General features: G+C 40.5%; 1 protein-coding gene across 8 annotated transcripts in view; it reads right to left on the bottom strand.

The window, feature by feature from the left end:
* peak1 (pseudopodium-enriched atypical kinase 1) overlaps nucleotides 1-26,858 on the bottom strand; it is a 105,232-nt gene that overhangs the window by 6,476 nt on the left and 71,898 nt on the right. For 5 of the 8 annotated variants that reach the window (XM_044194112.1, XM_044194110.1, XM_044194111.1 and 2 more), the window contains 3 exons: nucleotides 20,204-23,727; nucleotides 9,212-9,459; nucleotides 2,193-3,016 (listed from right to left, as the gene is read on the bottom strand). In XM_044194112.1, the coding sequence (XP_044050047.1) occupies nucleotides 2,193-3,016; nucleotides 9,212-9,459; nucleotides 20,204-23,592 (4,461 nt within the window). In that variant the 5' untranslated portion in view covers nucleotides 23,593-23,727. Of the gene's footprint in view, nucleotides 1-2,192; nucleotides 3,017-9,211; nucleotides 9,460-20,203; nucleotides 23,728-23,876; nucleotides 23,912-26,858 lie in introns of all 8 variants that reach the window. The other 3 variants (XM_044194116.1, XM_044194113.1, XM_044194114.1) reach the window with 1 other exon arrangement.

Below are 26,858 nucleotides of genomic sequence, written 5' to 3'. Positions count from 1 at the left end.
AAGGACACTTGGACATGTGGACAGGAGGAGCCAGGAATCAAACCACTTACCCTATGGCTGACCCACTCTTTCAAGTGAGCTGCAGCCACTCTTAATATAAATCATGACATCGCATATGTATGAAAAATTACATAGAATTGGAAGTTTAAGTTTAATATAATGAATGCATTCCACCGTTATGAATAATATATCAGACAAAGCTGTTTGCAGGTTTAATTTTGTTAGTTTTTAATAACAATTCGCTTGGAACTCTTTATTTGGACAAGTGATTTTTGTAAAACTAATACAATCATTTTATCATCATGATAGGATTCTACTAAAAGTTAATATAGCATAATACTGAATTCAGTCTTTTTCACCTCAGTCTTTGAATATCATGAACACAGCTGCGATGAAACTGTGTGTGTGTTCTTTCATTACTGCTACTACCTCAATCATTTCACTTTATTACTTCTATTAAGGGTGACTTTAACCATGGTGGTCTTTGGCACAATGTATGTTCAGTGTTTTAGATTGTGATGTGGGATGGAGAAATCTGCATCAGTTAATTCCTTTCAAATGCACTGTGTAACTCTTTAGGAATGTGCATGTTCACTGGATGTTTGTTTAGACATGTCAGCTCTGAGACTACAGCTGCCTACTGATCATTCTGTGAGGATTTATTTGTAGAGTTTTCACTATTCAGATGCCATATTTTGTAAGCAGTATTGCTGGTTGTAAAGCTCCAGGTTTACAGGCAATCAATTTAATTTATTGCTCCCTCTTGTTTCCTTAATGCTCATATTTCAGAGATACTTTAAAAAGGACATGACTCACTCGCTGAATTCCTCTGAGAGTCAATAATTTACACAGACATGCTAAAGGTGGATTACGACTAATTAGCACCGCATTAAAAATATCACAGCATGTATAATCTCAATCTCAGTTTGCTGGAGGATCAACTACACTTAACGGTGTTAAGGCAGGAGCACAACTGGGCCACATTAAAATGGAGAGTTGGGCCTGTTTGTGCTCATGCAGCTCCTGGTTGCCTAATTTATGGATGAGCATCATAAAAAAACAAGACTTTCTCTTGAGCCCGCTGCTAATATGAGGGCAAAGCTTTGAAGTGCTGTGGAGCGCAGAGAGTTTCATATCCTGTGAATAATGCAACCTTCATCCATATCTGCTTTGTATTTAGCTTCAGAACTCTTTCGGCAGGCTCTGCCCCCGACCCCCACCTCTCTCTCTCTCCTCTTTCTCTCTCTCACACACACACACACACACACACACACACACACACACACACACACACACACACACTCTGTACGACAAGCAGACAATACTGCTACCCTCACACAATTATTTATATATATATATATATGTATATGTCGTGCCCTAAAGGCTCAAAGTTTAAGTGCCAATATTTCAGCACAAATTGAAGGGAGTAGGAGGAGATTCCTCAACACAAAAACAAAATGGGATTAATGAATCTACTACAAGGACAGCAACCACCAGACTCCAAATGTATCTAAAAATCTATCTCAAAGCAGGGAGAATGCAAAGCAGGGACTCAAAACACAAACAAACACACACTAATGCTGTAGCTGTGAGTGAAAACTTGAAATACTTTGACTGGAAAGTGGGACAAACCAGCTTAAGTCATTATTGGAACCACTTTAGGTTCTCTCAATACCAATTCAAGGACTAAAATCATCTAACAGATAGTCTGTGCCTCTTACAGTCACATCTAGTGGTTTCACATGGAATCAGTAGACTAGGGCTGCAACTAATTATTATTTTCATTATTGATTCATCTAAAAATTATTTCCTTGATTAATGGCTGGTCTATGAAATGTTAGGGTTAAATCCTCACATTAGAGAAGCTGGAACAAGAGCATGTTTAGCATTTTTTGCTTGAAAAATATCCCAAACTATTAATCAATCATCAAAATTGTTCCTTCATCTTACTAGTTAATTGTTACTTCTCTGCAGATTGACTAAATGTTTAATCAACTTATTGTTGGAGCTATACAGCACACCAATAAATGTATTTCACTTAAATTAAAAACTTTAAACTGATTGTTTTACATTGTCTAGACACTTGCAAAAAATTCAAAGGTGCATCATGTGGTGTTCAGCATGATACTGAATATAGTTAAACTTGGTACATTTCAGTAACCTTTATGGACTTTATGGATCAGACATCTCACCTTGATGGCGTAGTTGACCAGTGGGTCCTTGGCGTAGGAGGCAGTGTAGTATACGGCATCCCCCGCCTCACAGCAGGGTTTCCCAGTGGTCAGCCTGAAGTGGGACCAGCTGTCAGTGCCAAATCTCAAGTGATCCTTCTGACCAGCCATGAAACGGTCCTCGCACTTTGATGCCAGCTTCCGCAGTGTGTCCGTGTGGAGCCCCCGGATCCTTCCCACCACCTCATCCCAGCTGTCTAACCCCCTGTAAAGACCAGGTCTCTGGGGTTTGGAGCCTCCTCCTCCAGCAGCAGCACCTCGACCTGTTATCCCACCCCTTCCAGCCAAAGACTCTGTACTCGGGTAGGCCCTCCTCTCTCTGCTAGTGGTGGCACTGGGTGCAGCAGATGCAGGTTGAGGAACCAGGGAGGACACGCTGTTAGTTGGGCGGCCCTTGTTAGTAGCCGTGGCAGCTGATGGCCTCTCCAGGGAGTCACCGCTCTCATGGTCATGGGCTCGATGAGGCTCGGAGCTGAGAGAGGAGCTCTGACTAGCTATCTCCCAGGTGGAGTCCAAGTCATAGAGAGGGTTGGCCACACTCAGGTTGGTGCCCCCAGGTTTAGCCTCAGCCCGAGGTCTCAGGGCTCCCTGGACTACCTCTTTGCCTCCCAGGCTGGGTTCAGTACTAGAACGAGGTACAGCCTTCTTAGGTAGTGGTGGTGGTGGTGTGGCCTTATGGGCTGGCTGCTCAGCAAGGCCGTCCAGGTCGATGGAGGCCAAGGTGTCGTTGGATGCTTTGATGTTCCGAGGCTGTTTTAGTGGGATCATGTTGGCTCTGGATTGACCTGGAGGAAAAGCAAGATAACAACACGTACTGCATGAATAACAATCAATGAAAGAGCTTACACCACTGAACCATAGACAGTAAAACTGGATGGTGAGCATAATGCTGTACACATGGCAGTTTCAAACAAATAATAATGTCACACGATAATATGACGTCATTACATTGCACACAATTGCATTTACAATTACCAACCCGGGCAGTCTGCATTGGTGGAAAGTAACACAGTACATTTACTTCAGCATTGTACATAAGTAAAATTGGAGGTACAGTATTTGTACTTTACAGTTCTACTCCACTACATTTCAGAGGGAAATATTGTACTTTTTACTCCACTGCATTTATTTTACAGCTACAGTTACTTCATTGCAGATTAGGATTTTACATGATCTTGAAACATGATCAGCATATAAATTATGTTGCATTAATATAGATCAAACTACCCAGCAGTAAGTAAGCTCCATCTTGACCAACTACAACATTCAAATACTGCTTACATATAATAAAGTAACTAAATATAATATGCATGTAATGTTATGTAATAAGCTATGGAGTATTTTTAAATGATTGTTTTGCTACTTTTACTTAAGTAGAGCATATGAATACGTCCTCTACCCCTGGCCGTCTGTGATCCGTTTATACCAAATAAATGAAAGAAGCAAAATATCTCAAGTTGGTGAGTTCATTTTTCTAAGGATTGGCCACTCGCTGCTATTTAGATAAACGGTTTGGATTTTACTTTCGAGTTTTGATTCTTTGATTTATTTTTTCTGTGAGTAGAAAATCATTCGTTGTAAAAATGTTGGCCAAACCAGGCAAATGTTTCAGGACTTAAAAGGTCTTTTTTTTGTGATTTTAGCTGTCAAGACTAGTAATTCTGAGAAAAAGGGATATGTAAAAGATAAAACAACATAAAAATAGGTATCGAATGTGAGTTACAATTATCCAATTGATTCCAGCCGCCCACTGGCTTGCTGCCTCTCATGAAGACGAGAGGCTGACACGAGGTTGTGTGCTGCGGCACGTGAGGGAACTGGTGGCCCTGAGGAGAATTCAAGCCAGAGAACAGGACAGCTGGGCACAAGACGTCCCTCCAACCATCCAGCTGCCCGACTCAATCTGCAGGTCTGTTCTGCAGTGAGGCTTAAAGAGGCAGCATGGAGAGCACATTTATCGGTGGCTTGAAGTGACCTTATTTTTCTGGGGTGGTGGTGGGAGGGAATTGAAGGGTTGAGGGGTTGATTGGACTTCCTCGATGGTTTGAGGACCACAGAGGCAGATGGGTCGGAGACTCGTGTCTGATAAAATGAAAAGAACAAAGGAGTCGTGCCGCTTGCATGTTGGGAATGAAACAGCCTGGTAGTTTTAAGTGAGTAGGAGGACAAAGTCACAGACAACCCTACTGCACAGCTTTCAACTCACTAGGGAACATCCCAATTTTCTGGTAAATCACGAGTGTTATAAGATGATGTCTTTCAGTCACATCTTGAGCCAAATGACTTTTCCCGTCCCTACGGTAAAGGAATCTGCTTGAACATAGTGTTTCTCTTTGCACAGTACAAATTGCTGCTGATTACAAATTCTTGTTAAACAGTATGAGTAACTCCTCACGTGTGTGTCATGCCATCATCTTAAGAAAGCAAAAGAAGCCTTAAGAAAGAGCAGTCAGGATGAAGTAAATGAGTCTTGGTAATCCTCCGGGAACGGCTGTATTTAATGTGTTCCTCCACCAATCTGCAGTAATCCATCCAAGAAAACAACCGTCTCCCTCGTCCAGTCGTAGGGATCTTTTATTGCAGCAATGTGGCTGTGACCTTACTAAATTACATAAGACTAACTCAGTCTGTAATTGGCATGTCAAAATCAAGAATACTTTTCATAATTATAATACCCAGAAATAAATGTGGTGATAAAACATCCTGCATGGAGGGATTAAAAACCCCATATGACTTATATGAACATATCACCTTACAACAAACAACATAATGAAATCGGGGCTGCAACTAATTATGATTTACAATATCGATTCATCTGCCAATTATTGTTTAGATTCATCTGTTAATCGTTTAGTCTATGAAATGTCGAAATGCAGGGAAAAATAGTAAGTTGACATCTTCAAATGTCTTCTTTTGTCCGATGCGGATTACTTTTATACAAAATAACGGTTTATTAAATGGCCTTTTAACATAACTACACAGGTCCTGTAATCTTACTGTGAAGGAATAGGATGAGATTTAGAAATGTAACCTGCAATCTTATCTGTGCTTGGTAATTCTGTATTGACAATTCACTTAAACAAACAGTGTAACAGATGACCGTGTGACAGATACATGAAAGGTAAAAGTAAAACACCAAAATAAAACCTCCAAAAAGTTGCTCAAGACGTGTTGCACAGTAATTAAAACTGATTACCAAAAGTACAAAGTTATTTTCTTATATTTTAGAACACACCGCTGTGTCCATCTCCAGGAGATAAAACAGTGGAGAGTCCCAAACCCTCTTAAGTGTTTTCAGGATTAAAAAGATATTGGCATTTTGTTCATCTCTTGAACACAGAAGCTAATGTGTCTCAAACAACTATTTTGCAAGCAGGGTTGGATTAATGACTTTCTTTCAATTTAAGCATATATATAGAATATAAATTGAAACTACAACTCAAAAATGGTAGAACATAATTTACTGTTTAGTCATCTCCTCATAATTTGGAGATGATACAGCTAGAACACTTCCAAATTTAAAGAAAATTTACTTCCTACATTGAATGAAATAAAAATGTATTGTTCTTAACCTTGATGTATATAATATATATAAAACACTATTGAAAATGCCATATTGAGGCATTCCATTCACAGTTTTAGAGACCAGTATTCTCCAACATTTGTTTGTGAGGAGATTAAGGAACCTGTTGCCGTAGCACAGTGATTACTGTTCAGCCATCGTGCTGCAATAAAACTCTGACACCGTAACAAGAGGAGGCAATGGAGGAGGTGGGTAGAATAAAGAGCAGCAGTGGGGAAGAATGACGCGAGACCAGTGGAGTGGATGGCTAGAGGTGGTAAAAGTGAGGGAAGTAATAAAGAAAGAGAACTACAAGGAGAACAGGAGACACCTGATAAACGAGAGATAAACATGGGACTGGTGATGAAAGACACAAATACTGAGAGATTAGGAGGAAGAACAAGAAAAAACAAGCCTACCTCAATTCCACTAATGCCTCAAAGTTTTCAGGTAAACGCGATGCAGCAGCTGTGCAGGAAGGCAGAGTGAAATGCTTTTCTCTGCTTCCATACCCGAGAGTCTGTACCGAGCCGCTGGTGCCAACAGGCAGACTCAACGCTCCCACCAATACTGGAGATTTCTCATTGAGTGAGGCAGCGAGTGCTCTGCCTCCTACTGCCTGATGCTCTGATTAAAACACAAGTGTGTGTATACTGTATATAGAGCCAGTAAAAGAGGGACACTTATGCTTGCTAAGTGAATGTGATTCTCCACTAAAATGTGTGAACAGAGAGTATTACTGAATCTGAAAGTGGACAGCAGAGAGAGAGGAGGCAAATCAGTTCTATTTCTGCAATTCTGACAAGTAAAATAGACAAAACAGAAGTGGAAACTTCAAATAGACATCACACTCAGTGGCTGTGATATTAATCTTGAAGGCCACACACCCTCCCAAACAAAAATGGCGTACTGTAGTGTACAAAGAAGGCAGATAAACACACGAACGCACACTTCTGCCTCGTTTCTCATCATCGGCATGCAGAAGAGTAAAATAAGGCTGCTGGCAGATCATCATGCGTCATCCAGGGAGCTTTTAGCACATTCACAATATCTGCATCCACGGAGCCGGTGTGCATTCTGAGCTTCACAAATGCACACACACACAAACACTCACAAAAGGATACACAGTATGCACGTACCCGGCTTGTAAAAAAGCCTAATTGGTGCAACGATGACACAAGGATGAATCCTTAAACAAGAAAGTATAGACTTGCACACCTTTTAAACCTCACACAACCATATGTGTAAACACAAAGTTGTGTATATCTGCTCCACAAACCCATACTCTCCACCCTACAACTTTGTGTTTCTGTTTCTCTCACACACCACTTGATCACAGCGAGATCCTTTCCCACACACAGAGAGCTTCATGTTTGAAGTGCCCAGCTATGTATGACAGCTGTGCCGACCTCTCTCTTTCTCCTCTCGTTGCTGCAAAAGCCTGGTTTTGATGTGCTCATCGTTCCACCACCACCAAACCTGTAATACTGAGCTGCTGATGAAGTCTAACGATGAAATGTTCACTGTCAACTAGTCATAAACAGGCTGTAATAGAGGAGACTGTAATAGAGGAACTTATTATATTATTTGTCATTTAATATCAATAAATTCTCTTTTTGTTTCTAAGGCTATGTCTGATTTTTTTTACGGGCTGCTGAGACAAAAATCTTAAGGAATTAAACATTAATAAAATAAAAAATTCCCCCAAAATTTGCCTCTCTAGCCATTTGGATTTCTTGCTTTCAAAAAGAAAAAAAATATGCAGACTTCTGTCTCACTCCCAAATCTTAATTTTTAACCACTTGAAACAACAGCCTTCAAAACCAAAACGCTGTTTGAAACGCCATCATGTCCATGTAGAATACCAGAAGAATTTAGAATGAGACAGCAGTGTGCCAGGTGAATTTAGTCTTTTTAGAGAAGATGCACATGCAAAGGATTTATAGATGTGCTTGATGATTGTCTAATATCTTGCTTTTACCACCAAAAAGGCAACCTTAAAGCAAATAAGATTTTAAATCAGTTATTTCTACACCATTCCCGAGCTTCAAATGATGTCTCGGAAATTAAGAGTAAGGTTACACATCTTGTCTTTTTATTCCTACTGGAAGCTGTTTTTATTTTCTAGAAAACTTGTTAGATTAGATTTGTGTACTACAAGCAGAGGAGTCATGTGAAAATGAGTCAAAAGGCTGCAAGTAAATAATTCAGGCTGTGGGGGTGCCAGAGACTTTCACGCCTTTTTCAAACTGGACTGACAATTAGGAATATTTAGAGAGCTAAGACCGAATAATAATTTGTCTCAGTCTCTAATATGATGATAAAATGTTTTATGAAAATAGCAGTACTGCAGTCAGTCGTGTTAATCCAAACTCATCAATCAAATCAGATATGGTTTTCAGAGACACAACAGCAGAAAGAGACAAAGGCAATGAGACAGAGAAGAATATAAAGGCATATATAGCATAAGGCATAATAGCATTTCTATGAAAATGGTGATTCACTCTCTGTACGTTTCTGCATGTCCAATAAATGTGCTAAAGCAAATGGCCCTGATGAGAACTGGTTCCAGCCCAACAGCGAAGAAAGCAGCTCCACAAAAAGAAGAATTAACCTCAGAGATTTTGAGCTCCAGCTGTTTTAGCAGGGAATAAATTATGACTTGTCACATGTGGAGGTGTGCTGATGCTGAAGCAAAGTAAAATCAGCCATTCAGGGGTGAAGTGAACTGCAGACATATTAGTACTAGCAATATCCATCTACTGACTCTAGTTCCCCGTTCAACAATGCTAAACAGAACCTCTACACAGAGACATATGATGCTCCCCCCACCCACCCCCCAAAACAAAACATCTGCGTTCGGTTATATAATAGTCAATACGAAAAAAAAAAAACACACACATGCAAATCAGACACAAATACCATTTGCAGCCCAAACACCGTGGAGTTTAACTATGTATAGCTTTTTTATTGCTCTGAGCAATTGTGGTGCACAATCAGCAGCTTATTTGCATTTTCTCCCCATGTTTTTCTTCACCTTTTTTATGCGAAGCATATTCTGAGCTACAAGAGGACCTTGTTCCCTGTAAATTACAGCAAACAGTGTCTTTTTGCAGAAGGAAACACACCCATTTTGGAAGCAGTGCAACATAAAATCCAGGTGAAAATCAGTTAATGCCTAAAGAAGCGGCAGTTATAGTGTACTGTCATTTTGTGGTGAGACAATTAGCAGAAGGAACATGCTCATTTGGACAATAAAAGCTTTCAGACTTTGTGGTACCACCACTTACCTACACAGCATTGTTAAGTAATGTTTTAAGTACAGGTTTTAAACTTTATGTTGGTCATCTACAGCACTCATGCACCGAGATGCACAAGTTTAAGAAACCAAAGATGATCTTGCATGTGTCGTTCTTACCCAGGTTGCTGTATGTGGCACTGCATTGGCTGGAGGCGGTAGAGTGGGAGTGATGGGAGTGATTCCCGTCCTCCTCTGGCTCTCCGAGACTGGCGCTGCCCTCGCTGGCTGAAGCCGGTGTGGCAACCTGGTTGGCATGGCCCTCCTCGCCCTCCCCAAGCACCAGCCCCAGATTCACTTTGGCAGGCAGGGAGGCGGCACCGGGCAGCTCCCGATCCCTGGCATTGTTGGCACTGACTGGTACCTGGCTGCAGATGACAGAGAGAGGAATGGCTCATTTAGTTATGAAAATGTGGAATACTCGCTCCATTAACAGTCTGATTAAATTAGTTTTCTTTCCTTTCTCCCTTTGTAATCTATGATAATATTTTTCCCATTGCTTTGAGTGTTCATTATTCTGTTGATGATAAGGTTTAATTCTCCATGAAAGTATCTGCAAAACAAGTCAGAACAGAACAGGATGATAATAGCGAGCTCTTTTGCGGAGACAGTAGTGTTTATAGATGATAAACGAGCTGCTATTGATATGGGCTTCAATCTGTCATCTTTCATTTTGTCTATGACAGATAAATGTATCTAACATCACAGGATATGAGCAAAACACATACAACTATGTTTTTATCTGGTCAGTTTTTTTTTTAAATCACTGTCTGCATCACTTCATCAGCTCACTTCTGATGAATTGGAGCCAGCACAGCTCTAAGTGGGGGGCTTTTGTAGCCTGATGTGTTTCATATGCAACTACACATATGTTGCCTGCGGGAAGGTGGAAGAAAAAGGCAAAGCAGGTCACAATGGTGTGTGATAATATGTTTTGAAGATCCTTCTGTGACAGTAGGTGGCGATGATTTGAGGTGTTTAAAGAGGTGAGAACTTCATCTAAATCTGCCACAGCAGATTAATCAAAAGGTGTGATTATAAGGTGACAGACTTAAATGTGATTATTAGCTGTCTTTTTTTCATTTTACTATAATAAGATACTTAACAAGGCTGTAGGAGTTTATTGAGGCATTCTGGTCAAAAACAGTCCAAAACAAAACTGAACTCCTTGTCGGCTGACATATTTAAGGCGCAGTGACATTAATGCAGTCACCTCAACAAATGTATGTGAGCATTATGGAGTGTGGCATTATGAACCACGATGCCTGTCCTCTGTCTGTTATAACGCTGCTCTTCAGTCTAGCAGATGAATATATAATGTTCCCTATTACAGCAGGATGCCATATACTTCATAATGTACTGACAGTAGTCAGTTGTGGGCACTATAAATCTGGGTCAGATCTTACAGTTAGTCAGGGTGTGTTATCACTGGAGAGCTGAGATCGCACAGTGACTCCAATCACAGTGTGAAAGCCCTGGGGATGCTATGAAGAGACTGTCCTTGCTACCAGAGATGCAAGTTGTAGAGGCAATCTGCCACATATGTGTCTCCTTGACTGGACCACAAGTGCCCATGAGGCCTGCGTGCAACACCATATTATTGCACTGCAAAAAAAAAAAGGAAAACAAATACACAAAAAATATTCTGACTGCACCGTCCCTCAAACAGTTATGCAATCACATCAGACCCTATGCAAAAAACCTCGGAATAACATTCGACAATAATCTGAAATTTATTAAACAGGTAAACACAGTGGTCAAATCTAGCTTCTTCCACCTCAGAATCATATCCAAGATCAGGACATTCTTATTGCCTAAAGATTTAGAGAAAGTCATCCATGCTCTAATATCCTCAAGACTCCACTAGTGTAACTCCTATATTTTGGTATCAATCAGGCCTCTAATCACCGCCTACAAATGGTACAGAATGCTGCGGCCAGACTCCTATACAGACGTAAAAAAAGGGGAACCTATTACACCCATACTAGCATCTTTGCACTGGCTACCCGTTCGGTATCGAATCCCTTACAAAATTCTTTTTTTTGTTTTCAAAGCCCTGAATCTCTCACCCAGAGCTACATTTCTGAACTTCTATCCCCATACAGTACAGCTAGGCCCCTCAGATCTTCAGATCAAGGGCTGTTGACCATCCCACATGTCGGAAACTTTTTGGTAACAGGACCTTCTCAGTAGCTGCACCAAGACTCTGGAATAGTCTCCCTGAAAATATAACAACAATAGCATCTCTCGACTCATTTAAAAGATGTCTCAAAACCCACTTTTACTCTCTTGCCTACCCCTGCAACGATTCTTGACATGACTTGCATTCTACATTTGATTTGAATGTCTGTATGTGTGCACTATATAATTATGCATGTATTTAAGTACCTATGTTTTGTGATAATCTTTTATTACTCAATGGTGTTGCTGTAAAGCACTTTGGCACAAACCTGGTTTGTTTTTAAAGTGCTGTATAAATAAATTTGACCTTGCCCTTGCCCTTGCCCTTGACATGTCTAACATGGTCAAAAAACAGTTTCGTCCCCGTTTTGTTGGTTTCATTCACACACACGTGCACACCGGTGATGCGATACATTCCTGCCAATGGTTTCACACTATTTCACTGATCTCCAGGTGGCGGTAACGCGCCAAGATATGCAGTAATGCACCAGCAAAGTCAGAGAAGAAGAAGACTGCGAACACGTAAACATGGAAGTTAACAATGCAGGTTTTAAAATACTTCTTTTTAAAAACAGCTTTGCAAATGTTTTGTGAGGAAGGAAATGCATTTCAACATGTTTGTTTGACCTCAAGGATACAAACAATGCATTCTGGTTAGTAAAACTTAATGTAAACATAATTTTCTTGAAGGTCCATGTTGCTTATTGCTCGTCTTCTAGGTTTAAAGACATGAGTGGGAACTTTTGTATGTTTATAAGAAAACTCCAAAGAGCACCTTAAACAACAGGTCATCTTTATCACAGACTGGAAATGTATCAATGAAGGCCAAACACATCTTATATACAACACAGCTACAACCCTTACTTGAATAATAATTGACAGTAATGGCACTTTCAAATGTAGCCAGTAGAATTTTGTCTGTCAAATATGGGGCGAAGTATCTTTCGTTAAAAAGCAAATAATGAAATTATTTTCTCTGCGCATTTAAACATAGACTGCAAGTGGGTTTGATTTTCTAGCCTACTGAAAGTACAAGAGCATTTTCTTGTATGACTGTAAATACACAAACACACTTTAGTCAGATTATGTATGTGATAAGATTGTTGTATGGATATTATGAAAGGTTTCTTCTTCTGTTTTTTTTCTTTGAATTTACAATGTCACAACGTCCAGTATTTACAACTAACTCTAACTCCATGAATGACTTTGTTACAGATACAAATTTAAACATTGGTTCCTAAGGAGCTGCTAAGTAACCAACAGCATTAAGTCACATTTTTATACAGTCCTTCATCCTCAAACAATTATCAGAGAACTTCACAGAGAACGATCCTATCCAGATCTAACAAATCTAAGTAGTGATGCAATATATGCAATAAAGTACCAAAAAGAAAACACTAAACATGCAACATTGATAATTTGCTATGCAGAATGCAAACTTATATATGACAACTGGTTGAGGCAGGGAGTAAAGAATGACTGTAGCTGCACAAAAATGTTAAGAGCTAAAAAGGAGCATTTTGTTCAACAAAGCTTTCCCTTTAATTCAAGTTAAATACAACATCAAGTCACAACCTGATTATTTTTCCAGTCACCTGGGTAACTTTCCCTTGCTGCTTTACGCTGAAAAAAACTTAAACAGCTGGTGTTTCATCGAGTGCCATCTGGGATCAGTCTGCCCCTCTGATCACAGTAAATAAGATACTCAAAGCGTTTACTGGTTACTGCCCTCTGATCCGATCACAGCCACGGTCTTTCAATGTGACCTGCGTGAGACATTACAGCTTCAGGCCACCTGGGTTGTGACCACCCAGTTTGGGTGACATTCTCAACTACTGTACATTTTAACCCCCATTGTAATACACAAAATATCTGATACCTAGCTCTTAAGCACGTGGCTGGCCCTGCCATATGTTCTAGATTTCAGATGCTGTTGTGGTGGCAAATTGTTTACTATTCTGGCACTGCTGTTTTGAATCTTCTTTATCTATCCATCTTTCCTATCCTTCAGCTGAATAAAAAGTTAAAAAAAAAGTATTTAAAATTAGCTCAAAGTAAAAGCAAAAAAGGCAAATGGTCACACAAAGTTCACAGAGTTGGTTTCATAGCCACTGGTGGTGTTGTGGGTGGGGGAGGTTGGCGGTAATGTTTGTATTATCCTGAATTAGATGTGTCATTTCCTTTGACTGTAAATGTGATTACACATGTTGCTAATATGACTAATGATTTATGTGATCATAGAAAAAAGTCCCTGTCAAGAAAAAGTACAGTTCAAGGGACGACAGAGCTCAGAGGGCTTTGTCCAGTTGAAGGTTTGGGGCCTGTAGCACACTTTGTTACAGCATGTAGTGCACTAGTAAAAGCTGAAATTCTTTTATCACCAACCATCTGGCCAGTTATTTGCAGCCAGTCAAAAAGAGTGTAAAATCCTGCCTTGATTATAGTTATAAAAAATTTAAAGAGACATTTATCTGAATAATAAGGCAATAAGGCACTTGTGTGTGGAGTTGAAGATGTGTGATGCAGAAAGAACATTGAATTAAGTTTAAATTGAATTTGCAGCAATTTGTATCTAAAAGACAGTAAAATGGTAAAACAATCCCATCCTTTGTTCCAAGAAAAGGTATCGTCAACAGAACAAAAAGGTTAATGACTACAAAAATGAACACTCGAAGAAAACACCCAGCTGCTCATGCGTCTGTCTCTACCCTGGGGCACTGTGTCTGAGGAAAGCATTACATCTGACATGTTTATGATCTGTCTCTGTAGACCATGAGCCCTCTGTGTCTCTTTTAAAGACAGTTGATCAATAGCCTCAAAGTTGCCAGAGTGCATTACTTTAGCACTTGCCAGCTCGCCAGCAGTAGACAGTTGATATAAAAAGGTCCATCAAATTGTTGTGAGCCAACCAGAAAACAAAGAGTAAGTAAAATGTGAAAAGATGGAGGCATAAAGACTGAATATAATTAAGAACAAAACAGCATACAGTACAATGTGTTATTATTGAATGCAGAAAGTTAAGCATAAAAAATCTGCTGGTGGCCTGTACATGTTAACTCAGTTTCCTCTTTTATTTCCTCTTTTATTCTTCCCTGTTGTGTCTACGTGGATATATGTCATTACATAGTTCTGGTTTGAACTAACTGGACATAACGTACTGTATCTTACACAGGGACACAACTAACATTAAAAAAAACCAAACTACTAATGGGTTAGAGTCAGCTTCAAAACTACCAAAAAAGAACACAAAATTACAAAAAAGACTATCTCCAGCCCATAATTCTGTATGAACAAAACATGCAGTGTGGATACACACCTTGAGAGGCCCTTGACACAATAAATACCTTTATGGCTGCTACACATTTCAATGTCAGGACTTGTTCAGACAGCATGAAGCTACCCCAGTGCATTTCACTGTTTCTCAGACCTCCAGAAATGAACAATCTTATATAATCTCAAAAACCTCTCCTCCCTACTAAGTCAGTATGACTTCAAATGGCCTGGATAGTCACAGGTATTTACAGAAGTGAATTAAATAAAACGGTTTCAGTTCTTACCCACTGTACTGGCTCACACAGCTTCCCATCTGGAAACCTTGAATACAAGGCAAAGCTGAATTCACATTCTAAGTAGAGCAGTGATTGCAGGCTGGCCAGTTGTGAAGAATCAAAAAGTATTTTCCTGCAAATGTTTGTTCCTTGTCTTCCTCTGTTTCTCCCTCTTGGAATGTTCTTACCTGTCTAAGGTAATGTGTGTTTGCCAGCGCTGAAGGGCACACCCACTGTTAGCCAATAAAACTGCTACCAGTCAAAAAAAACCCTGCAGGGTTAACCCCTCATCTGCCAATAAAACAAAAGGTCTGTAGAATTACCTGTGTGATTGGTTCATGACATGTAATCACTGACCTACTGGTCTGTCTACCCAGGGACAGTTCACGTTTTAAGAAGCCTATATAACATGAAAGTCCTTTCACTTACAGTAAAATACATTTGTACCAAAGGTATTATGTTTCATATGGAGACATACAATATTACCATTTGTCAGCAATAGTGGTTAGTGCAAGCTAGAGGGACCACAATGTGTTATGGAGACATATTATTAAACAGCAAGGATTTGTCAACTAATAAATACCAAATTTGAGAAACTGCTTTGGTTGCACAGAATCCAATTTTTCAGCTCTAGTACTTTGCAGATACACTGATATATAAACATATATATAAAACATCTTTAAAACTGGAGGGACCTTGCAGTTAATAATAATCAGATTAGCTATTTTAGAAGGCTTCCTATCCCTTGAATGTCTGTTACTAAAGCACTGTGAAGGATTTATTCACATTCCTCGAGCACATTCTTTCTGGTGACTTTGATTTTGTCACATCTTCTTCCACACCACCAAAGGAAGCTTACGCACCAATGAGAGGTTTAGCTATTTTCTGTTTTTGGGTCAACTCAAAACCATGTTCCAATGCCTAAGATAAACATCAAATAGACAGTGGAGTAACACTGTAACCTACTGCCTACACACAAAGTGAATAAATTAGTTACTCATTGACAAGTTCACAGTGAATGCTGTAAACAGCAGGGTCACAAAAGAATGTTTGTAAGAGACAGGCGTAAAGAAAATAAGGCAGACATAGTGATGTTGCTAGGTACGCGTCCTGTGTCCGACGCATTAAAATCCAAAAGGACGCAGTAAACTCACTATTGACGCATCAAGGGGACACACCGTATTTTTCCCTGATAATGCTACATTGTGAATAATAAATCCATGTCGAAATCTTAGAAATAAGCAAAACAAACCTTACTGTCAAAAAAATTGCTATAATATATTAACACACTGCAGCCTCTCACCTGCTCTCTGTGTCAGGGGCTGAGCACACACATGCACACAAACAATTTTTGGACCCCACAAATATAGTAAAACAAGCCCACACACACAGAGTGAAGTCAGCAAACAGCAGAGCAGAGAGGCGGTGGAGATTACTCGAGTTGACGACAACTGCGCTCGTTACTCTAAGCGCAATAAAACCTTTGCGAGTAAAAAGCCAATACTGTATCAATACACCTGATCAACAAGATATATAACAACATAAATATATAAACATGTAGGAAGCTATAGTTTAATCTGCTCTCATCCACTGCTGCTGTTTTACACAAGCACAGGCTTGGCTAATAGTGAATTGTTACAAACAAGCTAAAACGAAAGCTGTCTGTATGTAGTTTAACTGTTTAACTTAGTTTGTTACTTATCTTAAAATTTGGCAAATTCTTTAAACTTAGCTGCTGGCTGAGACAAACCAGCTCCTCCTCCCCCTACAAGCGGTACCTGCAGGCAGTGAATCACATCAGCAGCAGAGGGAGGAGGACAGAGAACAGGAGGAGGGACTGATACTGACTGATGTCTAGTGAGTTATTCATTCTTTCTAAACTTAACTCAGTATTTTGATGTCAGGAATATTATTTATTTTTCTGACATTTTAGATTTGTTTCCAGTAAGGTATTATTGAGTTTATATAGTGACTTTGCTGTTGTAAACATTACTGTTGCTGCCCCAGAAACAACATTTAGTTATATTTAAAATATTCAATTCTAATACTGTTCTGAATTTATTCTATTTTTAAATAATATATTTTTTAAAAAGCAATTATTTAGTAATGAAAAAGAACAGATAAGAGTTTAGGTAAGAGTAGTAGTATCAATAAAATCCTAATGATACCCATTCCTAAACATGAGTTTAGCACTACAATTTGTCCAAAAACACAAATTTTATTGGGGGCCCATTCAATTTCTCACTACATTGAAAACCTATCAACATCACTGCAGACTAGACCAAAGGCTTGAAAGTTTAAGTGTGACATATTAAATCCAGTCTGCTTAAAGTATGTTTCCACATAGGCTTATATGTTTGTGGCTAGACAGTATGTGAATATGTCGTGTATGATACTGTAAAAACTAATTGTAATAACTGCTTAATCAGTGATTCAGGAAACTGTGTTAGAAATATAATAAAACAAATTATTTTTGGCATCAAATGTAAATGAATGAATACTACTTATTGCAAACAGCTGTTCAGTTTTTTAATGTTGAGACATCTGATGTTCATTGCTCAATATAAACAACATTTAGTATAGGGGAAAACTACATCGGTTCATTATTATCATGATTATCAGCTCAGTTTCAAGGACGCAGACAAAAAACAAATTGGATTTTTCTTCATCATCCTCTGTGTGAAGTGAGTGAGAACACTAACTTGTCTGTCTAACGTGTCTGGCTCGTAGAATTTGACATCAAACTTTTGGGTAATGTTCTGGGTACTTCCCAATACAAACAATACACCATCATATACCCAATTTTAGAATGCCATTACCTTGACATCCCATATTAATAGTAAAACTAGCACATACTTGATTATTGCACCACTCAATATAAAGTGAGAGGGGAGACAGGGACTTCTGGAAGAAAGGAAAGATGACTGGAGCTGGAGCTTGAGAAAGAGAGAAAAAGCAGGGAAGCTAGAAAAGAGACAGAATGGGGCCAAGCTCTTGACAGGATGAAGGAGAGAAATATTCAAGAATTCACAGTGCTTCGGGCTCAAAGGGGAAAAATGTGGAAGGAAGGGATGGAAGAGGAGCAAAAGTTACATGAGACAGAGAAAGTGATGGTGGAAAGCCAAGCACCTTGAAAACAACCCAGATGATATGGATAACATGAGGCTGGTAGGGATACAGAGAGAGAAGAAGAAACAGAAGGGCACTATAAGGTGGAAGTCAAAATGTGACAGATTAGGTGAGAAGATGAACAAGAACGTCTGAACAAGTTGTGCCTAAGCTAAACTGTATGTAAGTGTGATGTTCCACAGTGCTATTCCTACTAATAATGATGCTGTGGGATGCATTTTGTGAAACGCATCAAGATGCTAAATGACAATTTCCCAGTGAATAAAACCCCCCCAAAAACATTGAAGTCCAGATGCTGCACAGTGTCTGGTTTCAGTTAGATTTCATGTATGATCATACAAAATAAATGGGAAGGTGTAAGGAAATACTGTAGAGTACTGAGCTCATCTAGTACTTTCTAACTCTAGAAGCTTTCATGAAACAAAATAACGTTTTCTTTTGCTTGCTGCCCAGTCGCCACTTTTACAAAACATTTACTAATTGGTCAGTTTGCATCATATGTTTGCATTTAATTGGGTGGGAAACACATGCGTTTGTAGAATGTTACATGCTGAAAATATACCCTGTTTGATGCAATTTAGGATTTCAAATAGGATTTGACAAATTCTGACCAACTGATTGTGCCAGGTACATCAGGATGAGTCAGACGATTCATATTTGAATAACCTACTGTAGAACTTGTGTTTGGGGTGAGTTTTCCTAAATTTGTAAGTACAAAGGTAGATATTTTTTACCCAACTAATTCATTCTAAAATTCAAATACATTTTCCTGCTATCAAGAAACATTAAGATTGTTAATATTGTGCTAAAACAATGATTAACAACATGGATTGGGAATGTGTATTATCCAATTTGATAATGATCAGTACTTCACATCATTAGCAGTGCTTTCAGTTACAACTTTCCTGATGAATGAGTTTTTGTTTGGCCACAGCAGCATCCATTTGACAGATTACCATATTTGGCACTTAGCTTTACTTCTAAGGCAAAAACAAGTCACATTCAGCACAAATAAGCTTTTAATTTAAAACACACAATACAGTGTATCCGACACAACTGGGTTATCTTTATCTGGCGCAATTACTCACACTGCAGGAAACTTACCCCATGAAATTAAACAGAAAGGGCAATAGCAGGTCAAAGACAAATAATGAACTTATTATGCAAGAATACAGTGCCTACACTGCCAAGTAGACTGATTACTGTGAGGGTGTGTGTGTGTGTATATGTGTGTGAATGAGGGTTTGATGCAATTTGAGAAGCTAGAGGGAATATGCCATCTGAAGCAGTGATTAATAGAGTAAAGGTTGATCAGACTGCTGCTGGATGACTTGTAACACACTGAGGTCCCCTCCTGAAGGGAGAACCGCTGAGCACAGAGCCTGCTGTTCAGGTAATAGATGACATTAAGGAAGTGACCACATAGGCTGTGCAACCCATGCAGTTGGCTGGGCAAGTGGGCGAGCAGACATGCCAAATCAAGATCAAACACCTCCAGAATCTGTGATGAGGGATCTGTGTGATAGGGGGAAGCACCCCTGGCACTTTGGAGGAGCAGCTGGTAAAGGTTGAGCATCTTAATTTTAAGCTGGGTCCCATGAAAGCTCTGAAGGGAATGCATGTGGGTAATGGTAATACGGGCTTGCATGTGAAATAATTCATTAGATCAGCAAGAGGTGATGTAGAAAGCTACTTTGCTAAATTACTAAGAATTCCACGACAGACCTTAAAGACAAAGTCATTCTAAAATCTCTAAACTAAATCTGTGTAAAAGCAATATTCACTTTACAGCAGCTGAAAGTACCATTGGCCTCTTTAGAATCCCTGTTAAATAGTTTTCTGGTGGAACAACTTCTAATCTAAGGTTAATCTTTCTACACGACTTTAATAGACTCCATGTACATGTGCTTACTTTACAAATGGTAAGATGACATTTTATCCTCATTAACCCTTATTAATTACACAGACATATCCCCTGTCAACATGTAAATTCTCGGTTTGAGATTATCTGGGAGTCCTCTTCAATAGGGGTTTAGTATAAACAGCTTTATGTTTTTTTTTCTCACAAACAAATCTCAGTATTCTGATGAAAGTCTAAAACCACATCTATGTTTAACATAACCATTTGGGTAAACCCCAGTTTTAAACAGAATCTTTACTATGAAGTGCTACTGTTACAGGCTTTACTCTGGTCACTGGGGCATCTTTTAATATAATGAAGTGAATAAAACCTTGAAAAATCTTGGACAAATACCTGAAGTCCTTGCTGATGAGATCACATCCAGTGTTGTGTGAGGGTGGTGTTTGCCCTGGGCTCAAAGGTCTGGGTTCCTTGCTCTCATCAGGTGTAAGTAATGCAGTTTCTCTGCACTCCTCTACTTGTAGTTCTCCTTCTCCATCCCCAGGGGTGCTGCCACTGTCTGGTTTGTAGGTGAAGATGATGGTTGGCTTCTGGGTGGGATCCTCTGGTTTGGCCTCAGTGAACCAGTGATGATGTTGGATTGGTGGAGGTGGAAGCATGTGAATGACTGTTCCATCAAGCCCAACCAGTTTGCCTTTCTCTTTCTCTCTCTCCAACCTCTCTTTCTGCTCATCCTCGTCTTTCCGCCGACGAAAAAAGCTCTTAAAGGAGATCCAGCGTTTGGGTTTGGAGCTCTCTGTTAGAATACGTCTCCCTTCTCCACCTGGACTTGCTTCACCTTCACTGGGTCGTACAGGAGAACTGGAAGCAGAGCTCTTGGTCCAGTTGCCAAAATGTCTCTGGAGGATGTTAGAAGCGTGGTAAGGGGAAGATGTAGATCTAGGAGGGGGGAAGGGGGCATTGGGCTCTGACCGGGGGCTGGAGAGTGGGACAGCAGCAGAGGCACTCTGGGATTTAGACAAAACTTTCGAGGGCGTGTCCTTCTTGGGCTTGGAAAGACAGCCATCAGTTGTGGAAAAGAGAGACTTGGGTCGGGTGAGGGTCTCTTTCATGGCATCAGGTGGGAGGGCATAGAGCTCCTCAGAACTGGGGGTTTTGGCTTGTGCTGAGGGCGACTCTGGAGGAGACTGGGGAGGCTGGATGGAGGCCACAATCTGTAAAAGCACAGCACTGGCCTCCTCCCTATGGCTCGCCACTGTCCCAGAAGACATAGTTAAGTCTGTATCATCATCTTGACTGCAAGCAGCGTCTCCACTTGTCTTGCAAGTGCGTGTAACAGCATTCGCAGTAGGGCTGGTTTTAGGTAGGTTTGCAGTAATGGCAAGAATGGCAGGGGAATTTGTTGATGTAGTGGGAGAGAAGACCCCAACTGTGGAGCTCATCACAGTGTTTGTCACAGTGCTAGAGTCTGTAGTGGTTCTAGGTTGTAAATTTGGTGCTTTAGACACTGCTTCAGGTGGAGCTTTTGTCTCTTCAAAAGAGGCTCTCTCTGATGTGCCTCTACCAGAGATAGTTTTCTCTGTTGAGGAGGACTGGACACTCTCAGAGGATCCAATCTCTTCGTAAGTATGGCTGGCTACCCTACTACCTACCCCTTTTGGCTGTGGCAGTTCCCCACTGAGTCCCAAGAAGCTCTTGTACACAGCTAGGTTGTCATATGCACTTGGATTGATAACAATAGGTACCTTAACAGCATTCTTGGAGCTACGGGCATAGGCGGGCTCATCTCGAATAATAATGGGGAATGGAGGCATGCCTGCATTATTGAAACTGTTAAACTTAATCTCTGATAAATTGGGGGATTTCACAGGCACAGTTCGGGAGGATGACAGCCCAGCAATGGGAGAAGTGGGAGCTGACTTGTGGCTGCAGTGTTGAGTAGGGATGGAGGGGCCAGGATTACTCCCAACCCCTAGATCAACTTTAGGTATCTTTTGGCGAGGACTTGTGCTTGATGTCCACACTTCTTGGTAACGTATGCTCCCTGATTTCTTTCGGGAGGTACGTGACAGAGCTACAGATGTGGGTGATGTTGGCATCACAGGAGAAGATGGAGAAACAGGGGAGGTTGGAGACAGGGGCTGACCTAAAGGAGTGCTACAGAATGATGTAGGGCTGGAAGACACTGACAGGTTTTTGGGTTTTGGAGTAGAGTCTGGAATCTGTTCGTCTTTGTTGGCCATGGATGCTGACACGTCCACTACAGTGTAAGGCTTACAGATGAGTGATTTTTCCAAATTAACTACACGGTATGGTCTAGCTTGCTCCTCTGTGGGACTAAAACTGATAGTGACTGGTTGACCTGGAAGGGCCTGGGGCATTGGCGTGCCTTCTCTGCCATCCTGATCTTCTAATCTAATGGCCAGGACAGCCTTGTGTGTTTCAGTCACCTTGAGTGGACTCAGTGCTCTGTGGACAGGCTCCTTTTTTGGAGGAGAAGTGCAGGGGACAGGTGCCTTAGAAGATGTGGGAGAATGCAAGCCATTTCGAAGAGCACAGGGGGCACTGCTCCCACTGCTGGAAGTTGTTCGAGAATCCTCCGGTAGTGATGACGATGATTCTGGAGAAGTGGTAGACTCTGAATTTGATAGGAAACCACTGCCTTGCATGTCATAGGGTCCATAGGGAAGAAGAGCTCCATTGGAGTCCATGGAGGGATATCCATTCAAGATCTCATCATAGCTATCATCATAGTCTACTGCACAAATCCGCTGTAGTGAGCGGTTGCGAAGCGGCACAGTATTCCACTTTTTCCCTGCAGTAAAATGCACCGGAGACAATGTGGCAGCACGGAAATTTGCAAATCGTGGTTGGCCTCGCATACGGATCTCCATGGCTAGTAACTCTTCATCGCTTTCATCCCAGCTCTCATGTTCATCATCATCCCTTTCAGTCTCTTCCTCCTCATCTTCCTCTTCCTCATCATCTTCGCCTTCACTAGAAAACTCTGGGTAGCAAAATCGACCACCTTCTGTGCTGATGATCTCGGTGCTATCGCTAAGGGATACCCGTTTTTGAGCAGTGCTACCACCACCACTACTGCTGCTTCCCATGGCCAGACAGCTTGAGGCTGGAAGGCCTCTTTCCAAGGACCGTCGGTATGAACTACTGATTCGTCCCCAAAACAAGTCCTTGGAACCAGAAAGGGGCGTGGGGCTAGGACCAGGGCATAACCCAGCAATTTCCTTTAGGACATCTGTCAGTCCACTGTTGTTGTTATTTCCACTAGGGGTCCTTGGGCTAAGTTGTGCGTAACCCTCAATCTCCTCCCTGCCATCCTCTCCTTCATTGTTGTTGCTGGGCCCGCCAGGCCTCTTACGGTTCAGTCCATTGCAATTCCAGACTGTGAAGGCTGATGTTTTGCCATGTTCTATCACATTTGGGGGTCGTTGCAGGTTGCCATCTGAATCCAGTCCTGCAGAGGAGCAGGGCAGCATCATAGTGGGCTTAACAGCAATGGTTGGCTTCTTAGCCACCGGTGGACGGAAGTGTCCTGAGCGGGCAGAACCACTGCCAGCCCTCTGGGAGTTGTTTGTCAGGTTAGGGTTGGCTCTGGCCCCAGCAGGGGGTGGATTCTGTTGCTGAGTTGTTGGTGGCCTATGCTCAGAAGGAGGCTTCCCTCCACTACTCTGAACCAAACAGTGCAGACTCTTAGGTTTAAAGCAGTTCTTGCACTCGCCTGGTTTCCACACGTGCTCGGTGAAGGTGCTGCAGGCGGACATGGCTGCTGGTCCAGTAAGGCAGCCTGCTGGGTCAGTGGACAGGAAACCCCTCCATGAAGCTACGAGCTACAGGAACTAACTGTAGTAAAACAATGATGAACACTTTTCAAGCCTCAAATGTGGGGGATACTGGACCTGAAAAAGAGAACAGGAGAGAAAGGTATAAATGAATATTTTTTGTGAATTTATACACCTAAACAAACTGCAAAGAGTAGTTAGAAACTTTGTTAATTACAAAGTTATGTCCATGCAGGGCCAAAATCCCATTATAGAATTACACTTACCACACACAGAGCTGAACTGAAGTAAAAAGGATACACTGGGGCAAAAAGAAGGAAACAGAAAAATAAGCTGTGTAAGAGAGAATGAATTAGGAAGGCAGTGCTACATTGTCTCCATTAGGTGGCAGACTTTCTCTGTTTAGCAGCCAATCTATTCTATGGGGCATGTCATGTGCCCCCCCAACCCTCAAATGGACCTGTGAGACTTGAAAAGTAGAGAGACAGAAGTGAAGAGGATTAAAAGAGCTTATTTCTGAATTGCTGTCCTGCATTGTTGTTGGCTGTTTCAGCCAGGCTTAGGTGAGATAAAGGTACTGATATTGTCATTGAATCAAAACCTCAATGTCCTATGAACTAGATCAGTTACATGGAAAATGGAAATCAAAAGCGCTTTTGTTCACAAACACTGAAGTCTGTCAGCTGGCATGGAGGACAATTCAGCAAGACAATGATCCTAAGCATAGCCTACAGGCAATGCAAGGAGGCCAGAGAGTGGATTGCCCTTAACTGTTAGTCATCTGACTTTTCATTTGCTGAAGACCAGATTGAAAGAAAAAAAGTCCCCAAAACCAGAGAGTGAAGAAGGCTGCAGTAAGGTAATACCAAGTAACATACAAGCATCTGAAAATGTCTATGATTCATAGACTTCAGGTATTGACTGCAAATAAATTGCAAATATGATATGATGACTATTTAATTTTAGTTTAGTTTGTCCAATGCAATTTGGTCTCCTAAAAATGGGGATATATGTATATAAATGGCTACAATTTCTACACTCTTTATATTGGATGTGAATGTAAACAACCTCGGTTCTGAAAGTTGAAAGTCATTCTTTAATTTCAAATCGAAAGTGCATGAGTACATTGCCAAACAACAACAACAAACAAATGAACTAAATAATGTATGTGCTTCTCTTGTTTATTGAGTAAATGTACCTACATACAAAAGAAATAGAAAAATTCACACCATTCAGTCTTTGTAAGATAACAAAGACTGACATTTAAAAACTTGGGCACAAGCAGGGCACAAGCATGGTCTCAGGTTATCGGCACCAGCAAATACATAGACACATCCTGTTTTCTCTGCCCGCCAGGTCACACTTTGTGAAATCAGGAAACCACATCCTTTTGTTTTTTAATTACACGGTGCAAAAGTACCCTATTTTAAATCCTTTCCTATCTATCACACAGACCAGAACCCTTTGGATAAAATGTATGGGTGCAACAGTTAAGGCCCGGGACCCCCACTGATACTGACTCTCATACCAACCCAACCACCCCCTTATATTACAGTATATTCATACTGTAAATATTTTGCAAATTGCACAATCTGACATTTAAATAACTGTCAGTTTTAAAATTTTATATTTATTATTCTTGACCTGCAGTACTTGCTTTACTTATCTTTCTTTATATTTGTACTATGTTTATTCTTTTGCACCAAAATACCAAAGCAAATTCCTTGTATGTGTAAACCTACTTGGCAATAAAGCTGATTCTGATTCTAATTCTTATTTGCTGTTCATCAACGTGCAAATACACGTGTGACTTCTCTCATATAAATATATTCAAAGAAGGGAAAGATGGGATTAAACCTCTTTGTGGAACACTTGTAAAATTTGTTTAAGCCCCACTTCAACGCAAATCAGGGTGTGTGGGGGGACAAAGGAATATCCATTAGTATGTAAATTTGCTATGTCACGATTGACCAGTCCACTTTCTCACATACAATTATAACAAGCTCTTGAATACCACATTAACATCAAATCCATGGATAAAAAGTGGTGTGTTGTTCAAATAACCAATTAAAATCAAGTGTTACATGAACGCCTGGAATCTGTATGTTACATAATCTGTTACAGTTTTCACATTATTTCTACAACTGAAGCATGTTCTGGGCAGGACAACTATAAGGGCAAAACAAAAGAAAGAGGATAGAAAGAAAGTTTCCTTCTGAGGAGATAACCCATACACATAGTGTGAGATATGTCTAATGATAAATCAAAATAAACAAATAATGGCCACACAAACATTGCACAATGTGGCTTCCTAAAGAGTTCAACATACAATAATTAAATGACGGATTCAATATGCTTATAAACACTGGTTCTCCATCTCTTCACTTCAGCTATAATCCATTAAAAAAATAAATATTACCTTAAGCAACAGAATGTGTGATGATTCTGTCCTTTTATAGGTGACCCAAACCTGCATTTCATCAAATAAAGCTAGGGCTATGACTCATTGTAGGGCTGATATTGACAGGGGCGGGCGAATCAGTCTTCTCATCCATCTAACAAGGTCATGGGTGTCAGATCCTGTACGGAAGGATGTTACCATGACAACACCCTGGACCTGCCCAGGGCCAGACACAATAAAGCAGGAACTCTTGAATCAAACTTTGCTGACCAAACCGTGATGGGCGTTAGAAGATTTATCCTGCTACACAGCACAGGCCGCATCCTCACAGGAAAAAAAGACTAAATGTGACACGTAAGCACTGTATATTTCTGTGGCAGAGTTTCAAAATTTCATGGACAACTAAAAGTACAGCCCAAGAAAAAATCATTACTGAGTCCAATATGTGTTTCTCCATATAGGATGCGCCTTAGATGTAACAAAAGCAGTATTTTGTTAATTTACAACAGAAGCCATCCAGAATAATTTTCTCAACTCCAGGCCCCTGTCTTACTTGAAACACAACAGGAAAAATTTAAGACTTTGTTTTGCACAGCTGTAATGCAGCTGTTGCACAAGTATTTTTCATGAGAAGTAAATCGACAGCAGAGAAAGGCATAAAACAAGTGGTATTAACATGGATATTTCAATAATTTTTTGCACATTGAGAAAAAGCTGTACTGCTTTTATGAGATCTACACCAGACAGACTTTCTTTGTAACAACATTATTTCTTCCCTGAGAGACAGCGGAAGGGGTGGCAGAGGGAACAGTTTTCTTTTGAAATCAAGATAAAGCCTCCTTATTGT

The sequence above is a fragment of the Siniperca chuatsi genome, linkage group LG4 (assembly GCF_020085105.1).
Source record: "Siniperca chuatsi isolate FFG_IHB_CAS linkage group LG4, ASM2008510v1, whole genome shotgun sequence".
Taxonomy (NCBI): domain Eukaryota; kingdom Metazoa; phylum Chordata; class Actinopteri; order Centrarchiformes; family Sinipercidae; genus Siniperca; species Siniperca chuatsi.
This window is presented reverse-complemented; position numbering and strand designations above follow the sequence as displayed.